Source organism: Apostichopus japonicus, chromosome 2 (genome assembly GCF_037975245.1).
Source record: "Apostichopus japonicus isolate 1M-3 chromosome 2, ASM3797524v1, whole genome shotgun sequence".
NCBI classification, from domain to species: Eukaryota; Metazoa; Echinodermata; class Holothuroidea; order Aspidochirotida; family Stichopodidae; genus Apostichopus; species Apostichopus japonicus.
In genome coordinates, this window is record NC_092562.1 from 9,234,102 (window position 1) to 9,250,418 (window position 16,317).

At 39.5% G+C, this 16,317-nt stretch overlaps 1 protein-coding gene across 2 annotated transcripts in view; it reads right to left on the minus strand.

The window, feature by feature from the left end:
• Positions 1 to 486: 486 nt before the first annotated feature.
• The window catches only part of LOC139977081 (uncharacterized), a 79,856-nt gene continuing 64,025 nt past the window's right edge, over positions 487 to 16,317 (minus strand). For both annotated transcript variants that reach the window (XM_071986121.1, XM_071986110.1), the window contains exons 10-18: positions 15,855 to 15,953; positions 14,953 to 15,100; positions 14,000 to 14,166; positions 13,244 to 13,411; positions 11,459 to 11,623; positions 10,473 to 10,751; positions 9,443 to 9,751; positions 8,707 to 8,855; positions 487 to 8,066 (exon numbers count right to left, since the gene is read on the minus strand). In XM_071986121.1, the coding sequence (XP_071842222.1) occupies positions 6,888 to 8,066; positions 8,707 to 8,855; positions 9,443 to 9,751; positions 10,473 to 10,751; positions 11,459 to 11,623; positions 13,244 to 13,411; positions 14,000 to 14,166; positions 14,953 to 15,100; positions 15,855 to 15,953 (2,663 nt within the window). In that variant the 3' untranslated portion in view covers positions 487 to 6,887. The remainder of the gene's footprint in view (positions 8,067 to 8,706; positions 8,856 to 9,442; positions 9,752 to 10,472; positions 10,752 to 11,458; positions 11,624 to 13,243; positions 13,412 to 13,999; positions 14,167 to 14,952; positions 15,101 to 15,854; positions 15,954 to 16,317) is intronic.

Genomic DNA, 16,317 nt, shown 5'->3' on the forward strand with positions numbered 1-16,317 from the left:
CCATCTTACAAACATACCCTCTTCTGTCCAGGCAAATACATAATTCACACAAAATCTCCCCAAGTCACTGTTTATCTTACAGTATCCCCCCCCCCCCGTCCCTTTCCCTCTGTCAATAATAACCCTAGCAAGTTTCAATTCATCGCCATATGGGTGGGGTGTGTGTGATGGGCAGCTAGTCAAGTACCTTTCTTGCGCACATTTGCATGAGTTGTATGCTGTCCACGGTTGACTCTCGCTCGATTACAAATACAACGCATGGTAGGGCTATCTGAAGGATGCTTGTATGCACGCGTATTGAACATCGGAGTGAATTAGGAGGACATGGACTCTAGGTGGACCCATGGCCACCTACTGCTCTTAGGCCCCTGGTCATTGCCCGATTGCGCGGCCGGTCAGTAAGTCAATCCACAGCTGATCATGATTTGTGCATGACAGCGCGTACAAAACGCAACACAAAGAATGATAGCTAAAGAGACAATTAGCAAGAGTAAACAGCCTTGATATATTTCTGGTAAAGCATCAAACATTTTTCTTCAAAGAGATGAAAAGATAGACTTTTTTAAACAAATTCTTAATTTCACCTTCCATTCCTTCAAGTTTTTTCATATATATTTTTTTAAAACCAAAATGAAAGTTGAACAACTTTTCATGTCATTTTCTTTTTCTCGGTCATTTGTTTAAACTTCTTCATAACAGCTTGAAATCAGTAAGTAATAAATCGTGTTTGGCAAAAGTCCAAACAAACAATTCCATTATTCATAAAACGAACAAAATAAAAACGAAATGTCTATTCACATAGAGGAGAAAAGTAAAAAGTTTTCTCAAAACACTACACACATTTAAAACAAACTAACTGTCTGTCTTAATAGCATATAAACAAAAGTACAGACGGTAAAATACCATTTTCAAAAATGATTTGAAATTTCCATCATTAGGACGAAAAGTCCACTTTTGCATCACTACCCGTTCCTACCCGATAAAGAGTCACATATTACCCCCCCCCACCCCTTCCTAAGTGTACACATTTCCTACATCAAGTACAATCAGGTGACCCCTGATCAGTACTGTTATATATTTCTTCATCAATGCCCGACAAGCTAGTAGTAAGTACCATTACTATTGGATGATGGCTGATAATTGCCACACAACAGAATATCCTACCCTGGTACAAACAAATCATCACCAACCCCTCCCTCCCCTCTTTCCCCCCTAGCTTATCCCCACCAAAACATGAAAACACTATGTTACCCAAAGCCCCTCCATATATACAGATTTTGGGCATTCTATATAGAGGCAGTGCTAATCTGTACAAACCCAACTTGCTGCAGCAAAATTCCTGAATACACCATCTCACCATAGAAATGATAATACTGTTGTCAAAGCTTCAAAGAAAATTTATAATTAATAGAGTAATAAAGAAAGGGGGATGGGGGGTGTGTGGAAAGTCTGCATGTCGATATTTCCACTTACGTAGTCCCTGAAGTACAAATGGACATTTAAGAAGGGAAAAGAAAATTAGCACATTTTGTAAATGATTTCAGAATTTGATAAATTACTTCTAAATATATTAGTTCATTTTTGCATCTTTAATTCAAAAGTTTTCCTTCTACCAGAAGACGAACCCTCGCCCGAATGCATAATTTACATGTAAATTATGCAAATTATGTAAATTATGCATTTGTAATGTTTGACTTGTAAATCCTAAGCAATGCTATAAACATCATCCTTCTCTCTCATCCAATCGAGAAAACTAAAGCTGGTAATTTAACAAATTCATGAAAATAACTCCTGGAAATCACTCGTCTCTGTTACAGAAATAAAAGTGAAATTACACCCTGGGTACATCCTTCTGAAGGCATATACTAAACATGGTAATGGTTACATTACTTTTGGGAATTGTTGCTGTGGTCGAAATGCTACAAACCACCGACATATCTACTGCAAAAGTGACATTCTATTGCAACCAGTCGCCGCTTTCAGGCATAAATTATTTGAAAACTATTTAATTGGTCAACAGAACACAGGTTCTGTAGTAGGCGTTGTGAGGGGAATGGCTACCCTAAAACCAACATATGCTCACAGAATTTATGAACAAGTACATTGTTCAGGTGAAACTGCTTGCTTTTTGTACTCTAACATTTAAAGTCAAAGTATAAACAACTTTTTACAACTAGTAAATACGACCAATCACATTGCTAATCTTCTTTCATTTCAAGAGCAATTATTAGAACCACAAAAGGAAGAAAATTACCCCAGGGAATGTTGTGGTTTGATTCGACATACTCTCTGAATTTTCTGAAGTGATAAGTTACAAATAATTCCGTGAAGCGAAGATAATGCAGACAGAAAAACACGAGAATTTACCCGATTCACAAAGGTGGGGGGAAAGATGGCAGTGGAATACAAACCAACATCATAAGTTTGTTAAAGCTTAAAACATTATTTCTTCCTAGACATAATGTTACAATTTGCTAATCCAAACACAAAAATTAACAAAAAGTGCAATTTTCCATTCATAAACCCACAAAATTGGAAATGGCAGCAAACAGATATAAACACTGGCTTTTTTTTTCTTCTTTTCATTTTCTCATTTTTGGTGAAACATATTTCATTATATTTCTGCATTACTTCATTATTATGTGGTAAAGATGAGAGCATTAATATATTCTAGCAAGCTTCCTAGAAGTAAGAGGTAGCATAACAATATAACCAATCTTTCCTTGTTGACCCAAACTTCTTGGGAGGCAGTGATAAGGAAATAAAGAATACAATATTTTCAGCAGTTATCATTTCCGGATGTTAAAACAACTTCGAAGAAGAGGTAAGATAAAGAAGAAGAAGAAAAACGGTGGGGGAGAAAAAATGTTACCCCAATTACTCCTTTAATTAATGATATATATCTCTGAAGAACTACGAAAATATATCCTAGGATTTGTAAGAATAATTAATTATTAACTTTCACATACAATGGAAGCCGCAAACCAATACTGAAGCTGCAAACCAATCAATACTGAAACAAGTAACACGACTACAAGTAGCGAGCTGACGTAATCTAAAACTTGACGCTGTGGGAGAAAGACATTCCAGTTACACTCACCAAACTCTTAGAAAATAGATTCTCTCCATTTTCTTTATTTCTTACATACCAAGTGTTTCAAACATCGTTTAGTCCAATATCAAGATTTCTTACATATCAAGTGATCCATGCATGTGTCAATTTAATCATGATGAAACAAATCTCAAAGACCAACTCTGTAGCGCGTGTCATACTCTCAGATGAAAAACACCCACGAGCCACTAAAGTAGAGATCAAGAGTTATCATGATGAAAGAACTGGAAGCAATTTATCCAGCAGCAGTGCAAGAATACTACCATGTCTGAGATTAAAAAAAATTAAGTGTCTGCTGTTCAGACTGTCCTCTCCTCTTCCTGACCAAACCTGCGATTTCAAAATACTAGCTATTTTTAACTGAATCTCTCGATCTATCGGCCATCTTTTCGGCTGAAACAAAACACGCCAAATGGCCAACAACAATCTCTGTTGAGTCGTAGCTGGTGTACCCGTTCATTACATAAGGCAAACTGTCCATTTGTTTCCACTTCTAAATCTATAAATCACCTTTTCAAACTTTAAAACAGATGGCCACTGGCTTGTAAACAATCTGCTAATGTCAAGCAAGCATCTTTCTAACACAACACAAACTCTCTTCTTTTTCTCTCTTCTTTGCTACTTTCAAAATGCGTAAACATTTTCAGACCCCCCCCCCCCCAAAAAAAATCTTTTGCATATCTATAAAGGAAAAGCTGATGATGATGATGATAAATAGGCAATTATCTATGATGATATATGTGATTAATCTAAACGTCTACAACATATGTACAGCTATATACAAAGCAACATAATACAAACTTTGTAGCATTTTTTCCCCTTTCTTTTTTTACAAGACATTTCACACCACATATCACAACGAGCTCTTTTAAAGGTCTGAGACCAATAGACCATCTGAGTGAGGGCAATCCGTAACCCGTGTGAATTGGGCAAGCGGCCCTCGTTGTGAACCCAACAACATGGCAAAAAAATTCGTCCAAGATAAGCAATCATGCAATTTAAAATACCAGATGCCAAGTCATTGATAGTAATAGGAAGGAGAGATTTCAACAAGAACAACAACAAAAAAGGATTTTTTTCCCCAGCATAGATGATATAAGGTTAATTTCAACTAAATTTAGAGCTATTTTGCACTCTTTCTATCTCTCATACTTTGTAAATAAATCGAGAGACTGAAAGAAAAGGGAGAACCAAAAATAGCAGTTGCATTGAATACATGCTGAATGATTACAAACAATTCGGCCTTAATCCCTTTGTAGGGAAGAAATAAAATCCCCTTGTAGGGTTTGGATAAGGAATATGTACCAGTTAAACCAAGAAACCTTTGTTAAAACTCACACCATCACTCCTCTCTCAATTCTTCAATTATAATTTTATTTAGAGGGATATCAAATTCACAAAAAGTAAAGCATTTAAAGACATGACACCCCAGACCACCTACTGTGATCCACTATGGGAGGAAGGGGGGGGTTGGGAATTGAGGGTTTAGCCCAGTCAAAATAGGTTACACTCAATCACACATATCTTGAGTCAGGGGCAAGGTATTGAGATGGGTTCTCAACTGAAAGTGTGGAATATATTTCTAACCCTATACTTTACAATTTGTCGGCCACCGGAATATCCCTGTGATCAGAAATCACTTCCAACTCTTGTCTGCAAGTGACAATTATCACAGCATCCGTACTTTAGAGAGTAAGGAAATTGATAACCATGGCAACCCTAAATTCTTCACCAAAAATTTGAATACCTTGAAACTAAACACTTTTTTTTGTTTGTCCCGCTCACCTTGAACGATTACAAACAGATTAATCTTAAGACTTAGTAAAACTGAATAAACAAATTAAAGTTTACTGATTTGGAGTGAATTCTTTTTGGTATAGATCTACAATTTAGCACACAACTTTTTTTTCTTAAATTTTTACAAATTTTATCGATTGATACAAGATGAACAATTTCACACTCGGTGAGTTTCTGTAGGTATTCCTTCCCTACTTTCTAATGTCACGTGGATTCTTGACATGTGGGCCATAAACACTCTAAACTCTCTAATAAACTCTCTAATACTATTAAATGCCATTTTCTTCTCCTGGGATCATGTGAGCACAGTCATGTCCAAGATTACCAGAACAACATCCCTCTTTCTAATCTTGAACTTTTCCAACAGTGATGGCTTCTACTACCTTACCACCTTATATATCAAAGGAACCTATTTACCAAAGAAACGAATCAAGCAAAACTGGCCAAAAGATGGCAACTTCCAGCCATTCTGATGAATGTGGATGCCGAAAAAAAAGAGAAAAAAGAGGGCAGTGTTTATCTTCTCCATAGGTTTAAAGAAAAGCTAAATCTAAGGGTACAGTAAACTATTGTAACTGTGCAAGACTAATTAATGCTTTTGGTTAAGTCATGAAAACCTCTTATTTTTAAAACAACAATTGGTCATCTTATTCTATAATGCAAGAAAATGGGAAACTCTCTTCTAATTAATCTTAATACAATTGACACCATAAGTAGGACACACACAAGTAGTGCACTGCTAGTACTAAGTTTGTTAGCATCTAAAGACAGGTGCATCATCACATTTACAGAGGACGGATATAAATAGCAGAATAATTCTTTTTTCTTCTTCTTATCATCATCAACATCGCACATAGAAACAGGCAGTTTTTTAAATGCAGACACACAATGAATAGTTCTGAAACAATAAAAAAACCTGACTTAACTGGCCATGGATCTCTTCTTTTACAACAAATTGAAGGCAGTCTCAACTTACTCTATGAATGACATATCTTCTTCCACTAGTTAACACAAGAATAATGCCTGTTTTGAAAATGACCATTGAATTAAGCTAGGGATACTGGACAGCTTTTACAAATATCAAGGAATAACTCTCAACATGTTAATGATGTTATGACTTCTTAATTTATGACAGATTGGTGAAGCTACAAACAGACCATTAACTAAATATATAGAGTAACTTATCTGCTATAACATTAAAGTCTCAAAGTCCTCGTTTCTAAAAGTTATTTTTGGGTGTGGGGGGAGGGGGGTGGAGAGGGGCAGAGATTTCCGACTTCTTATAGGAGGAAAAGCTTGTAATGTCTACAAGGCCATGTTGTCTGACAACAATGAAAACCGTTTTCATCCAACCATTCTTCATGTTTTCTAAATGTTGGAAAGGCGGAGGGGAGGAGTGGGACATTCCCACAATAAAGCACATAGACGGTATTAAAAACCAATTTCTGCAACGATGATTTTTCGTTCTACCTTTTTTCGAGAGTTTAGGCCATCTTCATTCTTTACTTGCCGTTATGGTATCCATTCATTTCATGAGACATTTTGATATTTTACTTCGCTGGGTGGTCAGTTATAGCAAGACGTATCTGATACATATACAGATATAATACAGCTGTGCACACTTTTACTGTTAGGTTTTGACATTCTTCCTCTCATCATCTCGCTGTGTCCTCCTTCTCACAAGGACGGTAAAATCACACCCTTTGTTGTGTGCCTCTGTGACTGGCACAATCTTTAGGTCTTCATTGTTCATTTTAAGACAATTTTTTGAAAACAATCCTTCTGATCTAGCATTTGTAAAGCTCACAACTGATACAAGAGTACTTATTCCTTTTGTTAAAACTGAAAAAAAAAAGATATAAAAATACTTTTTTTGTCGAGCAGCTTGTACATAGAACACGGACACAACATCGATTGAGGACACTTAACGCTCTGGATGAGGATGAGGAGGTGGAGGAGGAGGAGGAGGATACTGTTTTCAAACTGCATGCTCTGAGGTGACATACGGGCTAGTGTAAGGGGTGCTTGTGGTGGGCGAGAGGTCCTCTAAGGGAACTGGACTCTCACACGACTCAAATTGACTCCTCTCCTTTTCATGCATCTGTTGGTCTGTGATATATGGATCATCTACGGGGAAGGCTGCTTGAGGAACTACTGCTGGTCCGGACGCTTGTGCTGCTTCCCCATCTGCTATTCTGCTGTACTCCTCTCCCAATGAACTGACCCCGGACGAGGTGACCGCATCCACTAAACTTGGCATGTCTTGCTTGCAGTACCCTGAGAGCTCGTCGGACGAAGAATCCGACGAATGATGCCTGGGCCTCGGGTTGCCGTTACTGGCCGGAGGTGGTGATTTGTGGGGACTCCCTCTGCTGGACCTTTCATTCTGACTGTCAGGACTGACACCTCCTGCCGTTGCGAGAGGGTCACCCACCTGACCCTTGGGGTCAATGTTGGGGGTGACCGGAGTACTAAACACGACCCTTGGTAAGTCTTGCGAGCTCTTTGGATTGTTTTCTAGATTCGGAGAAATTTGGTTGTTGTTGTTCTCTCCTATTCTGGTGTAGCTCATACTGTCCTCGCTGGCAGAGGACAGTGGACGACTGGAGTCGTCTGCCGTGGAGGATGGAGACAGCTGAGGACCACCTGTAAGCATGGCGTATTTGGTAGGTTCGCTGCAACAGCTGGCAGTGCCACTATCTATTCTCTCGGACGAGTGATTCCTGGCGGTCAGACTGGCCGGACTGTTAGGCGGGTTGCTATTCCGGGCCGGGCTGGCGTAGCTCACAGACGCCATCACGGTATCGGTTGGCCCATAGTTATCTGTGTCATCAGGAAACACAGCGTCGTCCCCCGCAAAATCTTGGTCCTTGTCCAGATCCTGGCAGAGGACCCTGAGCGGACGTTTATAGTCGGCCTTTTCCTCCCCTCCCTTGCCTTCCGGGACCAATCTGGTGCAGCTTCTGGCGGCGGTCAGCTGCTGCCCGTCCATGTCGTGGATGCCCTGGTCAGAGCTGGACGTGGACCCCTCGGTGGAGTACATGCGGTCCAGGCCCAGCAGTTGAGTCGAGTCGTCCACGCATCTGAGAGTGTCGAAGGACTCTCTCTCGATGATGAAGAACTGGCTCTCGTTGTACGTCCACGTCTTCTGACCGTACTGGGGAGTGAGAAGAGAAGAGGAGGGTAACAAAATGTTTATGTCCCGCTCTGGAAACCGTGACTTGTCGTGGGTAAGAAATTGGAACAGAACGATTCAAAGCAGTTTGTTCTGTTCATGTCGTGAGGTAGGCATCAAATAAGTCTACACAAACCGTTACCACCAGAAACAGAGACATTCATGTCAAAATGATACAAACTTCAGATCTGACAAATGCCTTAGTTCAGCAGTCTTCCTGACATAAATGTCTTGAAAAGGTTTGGAGATTTTCAGCTATGTTTAACCACTGTTTAACCAGCCTGTATAACCACAATTGACCTCGAGTCTGAATAAACCTGTTCTCTACTTGCACTTACTTGCCATGTAATGAAGACTAGTTTAACACAGATGCCTTTAAATCACAGTTAGACTGTCATGAAATTTATGTGAATAGTATAAAGGCAAGTTCTCTACCTTTTGGAATATTTCAGCAGATGAAGGAAGTGCAGAACGTGCAAGAGTCAAGACGAATATTTCCCAAATAGTTACTTTTACAGGTGTTGTGTCTGCTGATTGGCTAATAGTACACACTCCAGAGGGAGGGGGAGGGGGAAGGGGGCGGGGAAAGGTGAGTGGTTGGTGGAAAAGTTGAAATACTTACGATGCTGCTCTTGACAGAATCAATGAAGTACGGGTCCGGCAGGTTTTTCTTGACCCGTTGGTGATACATGATGAAGACTATTAGGCTCACCACTAGTACAAGAAGGGCAACTGAGGCTAGACTGATCAGGGCAAATGTATTCCAAGTAGCTAAAAAATTAAAAGAGAGGACAAATTCAACCATAATTTGGGTATGCCAGACACAAACTGATATTTAGTAAAGTTCCATTGGGCATCTATAACACAATATCCCCCTTCCCCTTACCCTGCCTTCTACCTCTCCCACCATATATACCTTAACAGCAACAAACCAGCTGTGTTGCATTTGGTCTGAGATCTATTGCTTCAAAACCAGAGATATGAAACTAAAGACACGATCAAAGATGATTTCAATCATAGTTGGCTCATGAATGAGCAGTACATCATATTTCACTCATATTAAGTTCATGAATGAGTAATGTAAGATTCTAAATCCCATCTTCAGAATGTCGTCTCCAAGGCAATTTTCCACCTTACCATAGACACGAGCAAAACGGAAATATTGATTTAAGTCCTTTTTGACATTTTGAAATTACATATGTTCATTCAACCTTTTTGGTGCACATTTTTCTTACAAGACTTACTATCAACTAGCTTCTCCCCCCCCCCTTTTTTTTTAAACCACAGTTGACTAAAAGATGAGGCATTTAATGAATGGGGGAAGAGCAACAGTGGATAAATTACCACTCATAACTTACTTAAAGCTGCACAGAGTTCTTGACCTTTCACCTGAGCAGGTTCACTGTCGTACATGACTGTATCGTTCTGTGTGACAGCGATAACTGAAAAGTCGTAGACATTCTCGTTGCCCATGCCACAATCAACGTGAACAGTGGCAGACTTGTTCTGGAAGGTGTCGTAATTCTCCCAGCGGTTACTCGAGGACTTGCGATAGCGGACCCTGTAAAACTTGATGGGTCCGTTAGGATGTTCCGGCGCGTCCCAAGTGAGAACTACTTTGTCGTCGTGTACCTCTGGAATGGCTATATTCATCGGGTGCGACGCACCTGCAATGAAATGAGTGAGTGTAGCTAGAAGCCAGCTGTCCGCAAAAATTAGGCTCATGAGGCCAGGGTCTTCCATGAGGACAGACTCACAACCTAGCAGACCCCCCCCCCCCCCATCCCTCAGAACCTGATGCTCAGAATGCATGAAAAGCTCGCTTGGACTTTGGAATCGGTGTTAAAAAAGAAAACAAAATTTAATTCGTCTCTGTCAGCTAAGCTCTAGAAACGGTAAATCCTGCGTCCCACCGATACGTTTTGGCGGCCCACTTTTGGGGTCATGTAACAGAGTTTGCTGACTGTCTGCTAAGGTATTATAGCCAACAGTTTAAATGCAACCAATTACGTAAAGATACGAACGGAATTCATGCAAAACTTAAAACGATGATACAGTGAAGATAAATGTAGAAGAGAATCGTTAGTAGTTGAAAGCTGGGTTTGGTTTTTGATATTTTTAACACACTTTGCCATTATCCATATGTATACTATACCAATTCTCATTTACAATTGCCATTTTTTAAACTATAACTTTTCAATTTTTTTTCCTTCTGATATTACCAGAAGTTTCCACTGAAACATTCACATTGTCCATTCAAAAATTAAATATTACAAATTATTAAAGAACAATAATTATATAAAACTTTTTTTTTTAAATTAATAGAAAAAAGGAAAGGAAAGGAAAAGAAAAGTAATGAAAGCGTTTCAAGTTTGCCTGTCAACTTACTGCTAATAGGTGTGTGGAACTTGTGAGGCCCGACGTGATTGCCACATGCCCAGATTGCTGCCTGCGTACATGCCCTGACACTGACCTCGACATCCGTGTCGCCGTAGACCTCCAGCAAGGCAGATGTACCGTACACGGAAACACTGCTGGTCTTGCACTGTGTACAGGTGACCTGATATTGATCTAGTGCACCGTTCATATTTAAAGGAGCATCCCAGGCAGCTAAGATGAATGAGCTGTTCACACTACTAACAATCAGGTTACCAGGTGGACCGGCAGCTGTGAAAATACAACAACAAACCAGAAAGCCAAATATTAATGGGATATTCCAGTGGCAGGGGATGTGTAATTAAGTTATCTTTGAAGAGAAACACATTTCCACACTGTTAGCTGCAAACACAATCTCAAACTCATGATCTGGGTAGATTCAAGGAAACTTTGACTGGCTGAAACCTCCCCTTCTCCAGATATGAGATTGTCCATCCTTCTTAAAGCTTAGCAACTGATTTCACATGATGCATTAAGTCTACCAACTTTACTCATTCAGAAATATTGAATAAGAAACACGTGAATGACAAACATCAGCATTGAGCAGAGAGCAAACACAAAGGAAGATGCAACAGGAAAAGAAAGATGATCCCAACAGGTACACAAAGAATGATCCAACACGAACACAAAGGATGATCCAACACAAACACAAAGAATGACAATACATTATACTGTTAAGAACCACCGTCCTATATCATTGGCTAACATAAAGTGGCCAAAGTGTGAGTGAATGGTACAGCTATTAGAACAAATGATACTACCCAGGGTCTTCCCTTGAACCAAAAGGACCCCCCCCCCACACATGCATGGCATATACAGTTATAAGAAGTTATAAGAACATAAGATACTACCCAGAGTCTTCCCTTGGACCAAAAGGACCCCCCCATCCCACCCCTCCATGGTTGATTTTGCATGTATTTAAAGAAGAACAGACTTACTACTCTGGGCTGTCTTGGCCACTTTTGGGATAGAGTAAGGGCCAACTTCTCCTGCTACAGCTGCTATGGCGAGCTGGTAATATGTGTATGGTCTCAGGCCCCCTAGAGTGCATTTAATTAATTCGTCAGCAGAATGCAAAGTGCAGTTGAAATATTTGACTGAATCTGAAAGAAGGAAAGAAACAGAGAAAAAAAAATTAATATCAAAGAATCTTTACTTCAGGAGCGTATTTAATCAGGCTCATCCAAACTCAGATCATTTTCATCACAAACTACCAAAAGGAGGTCAACCAGGAGCAACCTGAGGTTTATTCAACCAATCAGAGGATTCCTTTGTTCTGTCTGACCTTCCATCTACTGTGAAACATTCCTTGATGGAGCAAGATATCTTGCAACCAATGAAGATTTTGAGAACACTTAGCAAAAAACAGACAAAAAGACTATTATTAGTTTGAAAAGGTTGTCAGCATCACCCACAAATATGCTGTGGACCTCTATTATTATTATACTATATTACTATACCATATTACTCCAGTAAGTGAGTCAAAGTAGGTCGTCTCTGATGTCATTGGGGAGGGGGGGAGGGGGTAGGGGATTTTCAATAGCTACACGAACCATTTTATGATGTTTTTGTTTATCTAACCTTTGACACCTGGTACATTTGGAATGATTGCTTAGCTGTGTATGTTCCCTGTATTTAGAATTTCATCTAAAATGCAATGTGAATGAAGTTTTTATGTTCCTCCGTGTATAAGTGATTAAAATATTATGAAAAGGAAAAACAGACATTTTCGGCTCAATTTCCGCCATGACATCATCAAATCTGCCACTGGGAGAGGAATTTTCAACTTATCACAAAATTTCCAGCACTTCAGAGAGAAACATTCTCAGCAAAGGTTTCACACAATAACAGCATTCATTACGCTGTTGCCAGATGTAACCACAAAAATATCACCAAATTAGGAAATCCAAATGACTGCCTCAAACGACATGCTATGAGGATTTCGTTTTGACCTAAAGATGCAGAACATTTCCAACATATCTGTTACTAAGCCATCAAATTCAGCCACAGGAATATATCCTTACTAAACAACACCTTACTTAATGCAGTAACTTAAAAGCAGCATTTTTCGTTTTGTCACTGTTTTCCACTTTTTGAAAAGTCCATCAAGTTTTTTACATATATCAATCACAAAACAGAAACTATGATATAAGCCAAGTTTTTTACTTGCCAAAAGTGTTAATTGGCAAGTAATTCAGGACATTTGCAGATCATGAGAAAAGTGTCCTCAGACAAATTACACATTTAATATTAATCCCATGCAGTTCCCCCAACCCACTAGTTTGAATTCAACCAATCAGAGATGCAGGTTTAGTAATAGCCATTGCTAAAAAAAGATTCAAAACGTCCAGTTGGTACAACCAGCGAGCTGGTACTCTAACAACTCCCTGGTACAACTCCCATAGACAATCTACACAAATCAAGCATGGTGTTGTTTTACGTATTGGTCAATGACGTTCGTAGCTTTTAAATATTCATGTTATGGGCGAGGTTTATTTGGATCCCAACGGAAAATATCTTTGAGAAAAACAAAGTTGAAAGTTGTAAATTTTTCGACTTTTATGCCACCATTTGAAGTAAAGTTTGAATAGATAAGGTAGTTATGTATGTCGTTATGGCATCGTGGAATTAGTGAGGTTGAGAAAAACCGTAGAAAAGGACGCAAAATGCTGCTTTAAAGAATGAGATCTGCTTGTGTCATAAACAGGATTATCTAAGTTTACCTTGTTCAGACAGACAGTTCTGGTCCATCTGCTCTTGGTGACAGTATCTGATTACATAGCGTATAATGTTTCCATTGTGGTCACCGGGAGGTTGCCTCCATTGCATTGAGAGGGCGTCTCCAGATGGTTCCGGACTGATGGAGAAACCGGCAGGAGGGTTCTCTGGGGCTGCAAACAAGAAAAAAAGAAATAATGATAGTAAAAATAATTGAACATTTTCATCTTCTTCACTTAAGTATCAAGCCCTACCTCCATCCCTCTTACCATCCTCACCTCCTCCTCCTCCCAGCCCCCCCCCCCCCCCCGAGCATTACCGCTCTTTACTTTCTTGACAACAGTTCTTCTCTCTGTTACTTACAGCAATAGCCACATGGGTGCAAGACATACTTTGCCATGATTTCCAAAAGTAATAGGATGGGGGGGGGGTTTCAAAATTTCCCTTGACTGATTAAGGTAAGGGGAATGAACCTCCATAGAGAGGCCAGAGGCAGTTAATGGATTTATGAAGGAAGGGGTGCAGCACCTGAGGGTCAATGAATCCAAACACAAGTTAGCCATCAAATGGTGTATTCTGAGGCACATTTTGACTAAACTCTGTCTCTATTAATAGCTCTCCAAACAAGGTTGTTCTAATACTTTGTATGAGGCTGTAAAAAGGGCAGGGGGAGATTGCACACCTGTAGCAGTGATCAAATTTCCCCCCAAATCTGACTTAATTGATTATATTTGCTAGAATCCATCTGATGTACTACTCACCCCCCTGTAGCGTTACTCCCTCTACTCTGGCCTCATCACCGCAAGCCGCTCTCCCTGCCCTCACTGCACATACTGAGAATATGTAATCCTCATAAGTCTCTAAACCGGTCACTGTAAAGCTGAAGTGATCTTCACCAATCATCTTTGTCACTTCACCTGAGTGGGACCTGGAAGAGAGGTCATCGACAAAAAACTGAGACTACAAAGATAGAAAACTTCATAAAACATGACAATTTGCCCAAATTTATCAACCGTTTAACTGACACACTACTTTACTGTCGAATCAGGGGGTTAATACAACACTGTAGGACACGAGACATAATAATACACCAATTTAATCGCGAAGACCGCAATTGGTGATAGAACGTTGTATTTTAAGAAGACCGGTAAGTATTAAGAAATAATTCACACCAGGTGGTGACATTGTACCATGGCTGAAAATGGAACTATACATACAGTCTATGCATGAACCAGACAGGAGCCCAAATTAGTGAGTCAGATGGTTGCCAAGTTCTAGGTCTTCATATAGCTTGCAGAACTTGGAGAAATTTAGTAAGCATACTTTGAATAATGACTTCGCCCCAATTTTAATATGACAATGACAAAAGATTGATTTTGGTTCTTAAGCAGTGTTGTGTGTCCCATGCCAACATTATGTTACGTTACAAACTGTCCTTTTAGCATCACAATTGCCGCCACCACAAAGTATATTATTTTATATTCTCTAACGACAAAAGTAAACAAAGTTATGAATAGAGGAATATATTATAAATTAATGCGTTGGTGGTTCTGTGATGTCATTACTGAGAACTAGAAAAGTGATAGGGGGAAATGCTTCACATGTTTACAGCAACTCAATTTTTCCTTAATATAACCACCATGTTTCTTGTTCTCGTTTGACCGTTCGTGGTTTATCACTTTTCTTTATGAAAAAAACCATAAAGGAAACTCACTGACTCCTTGGTCCATGTTCATGCTTTTTCCACCACTCAACTTTGAACTTTTCAATAATGCCATTGGGTTCATCTGGGTCATCCCAAGAAAAAGTGCCAGCAGTGGAGTTATACGGATGCCATTGCAAATCTTTTGGGATCCCAGGTACTAGGAAGAAGGATAAAAAAGAAGAAAAAAGAAGAAGACATAAAGCACTATGTATTGATCTGATCATGATCAATCGGGTCAAAATATTTCGAAATATTTGAAAATATATTCTCAATATGTTCGTTCTGCAAAAGAAGTTCTTAAAACTGAGAGAAATCAGAAACCTATGAACCTTGAAGAAAAGTTTGTTCAAAGATGTCCATCTTGGTTTCCTATAGTAATGGAAACCATGAAGATACAGGCCAATAGCTAGTTATTCTCACCTGTTGCCCATTGAGTTTCTGAAAACAACATTGTTGCCTCAGTCCCTCAAGTGGTGAGTTCTACACAAATTACAATAAACTACACCTGTTGTTACCTGTTTGCCATTTTTGTAACTTATCTTCGGTCTTATTCTTACATCACATCTCCAAGATCTACTAAATATATGATATTTGCTCTTTAAAAGATGTGTCTCTGGCCTATTTTGTGTGTGTGGAGGGTATGGGGTCGGGGGCAGGGTCAAAGGGATAACATGATTAGATTAGGTCTACTGAAAATACGGAATTTGCTTTTGCAATTTCTTTGCCCCACCCCCAAATGTCTCTGGCTCACCTTTACAATTCTTTTGTTTGTTTGGGGTGGGGGAGCCAAAGGGGCTACATGATGTCAATTTTTAGCACACAGATAAAAAAGGAGGTACTATTGAAATGGAATTAGACTACAAACTAGACTTTCCTGGGAACTTATTAATTGATGCTTATTAAATTCTTACCTCCGGTTTTGTTTGCCACTGTTATCGTAGTTGCTGTGGCGTTCCCTAGTTCATTTCCCGGTGTCACAGTTATATCGTAGCTGACAAAGTTGCTGATGGCTGCAAGGAGAACAGATTATAAAAATGTGCATGTTCACACCCTTAAATCACAATCCCCTCACCCCACCCATCCCCCCAACCCAACAAACATTCTTTTACATCCTCTGTATCGACAGAAACATATTTTGAGAGGAGAGAAAATTATATTAACATACATTGGGAGGTTACGACGCATTTTTCAAGCCAAAACGGATTATGGGCAACATTATCACTGAAATGACAGTTTCCAGTTACTAACCCTTAAAGGGAGTGAGAACGGATGAATTTGCACAATTCATCGTTTCTAGTGATCACACGAACCATCATAAATTGTTTTATTTTATATGTCAGTACCAGTTACAGAGTTACCCCCTCAACACCCCCC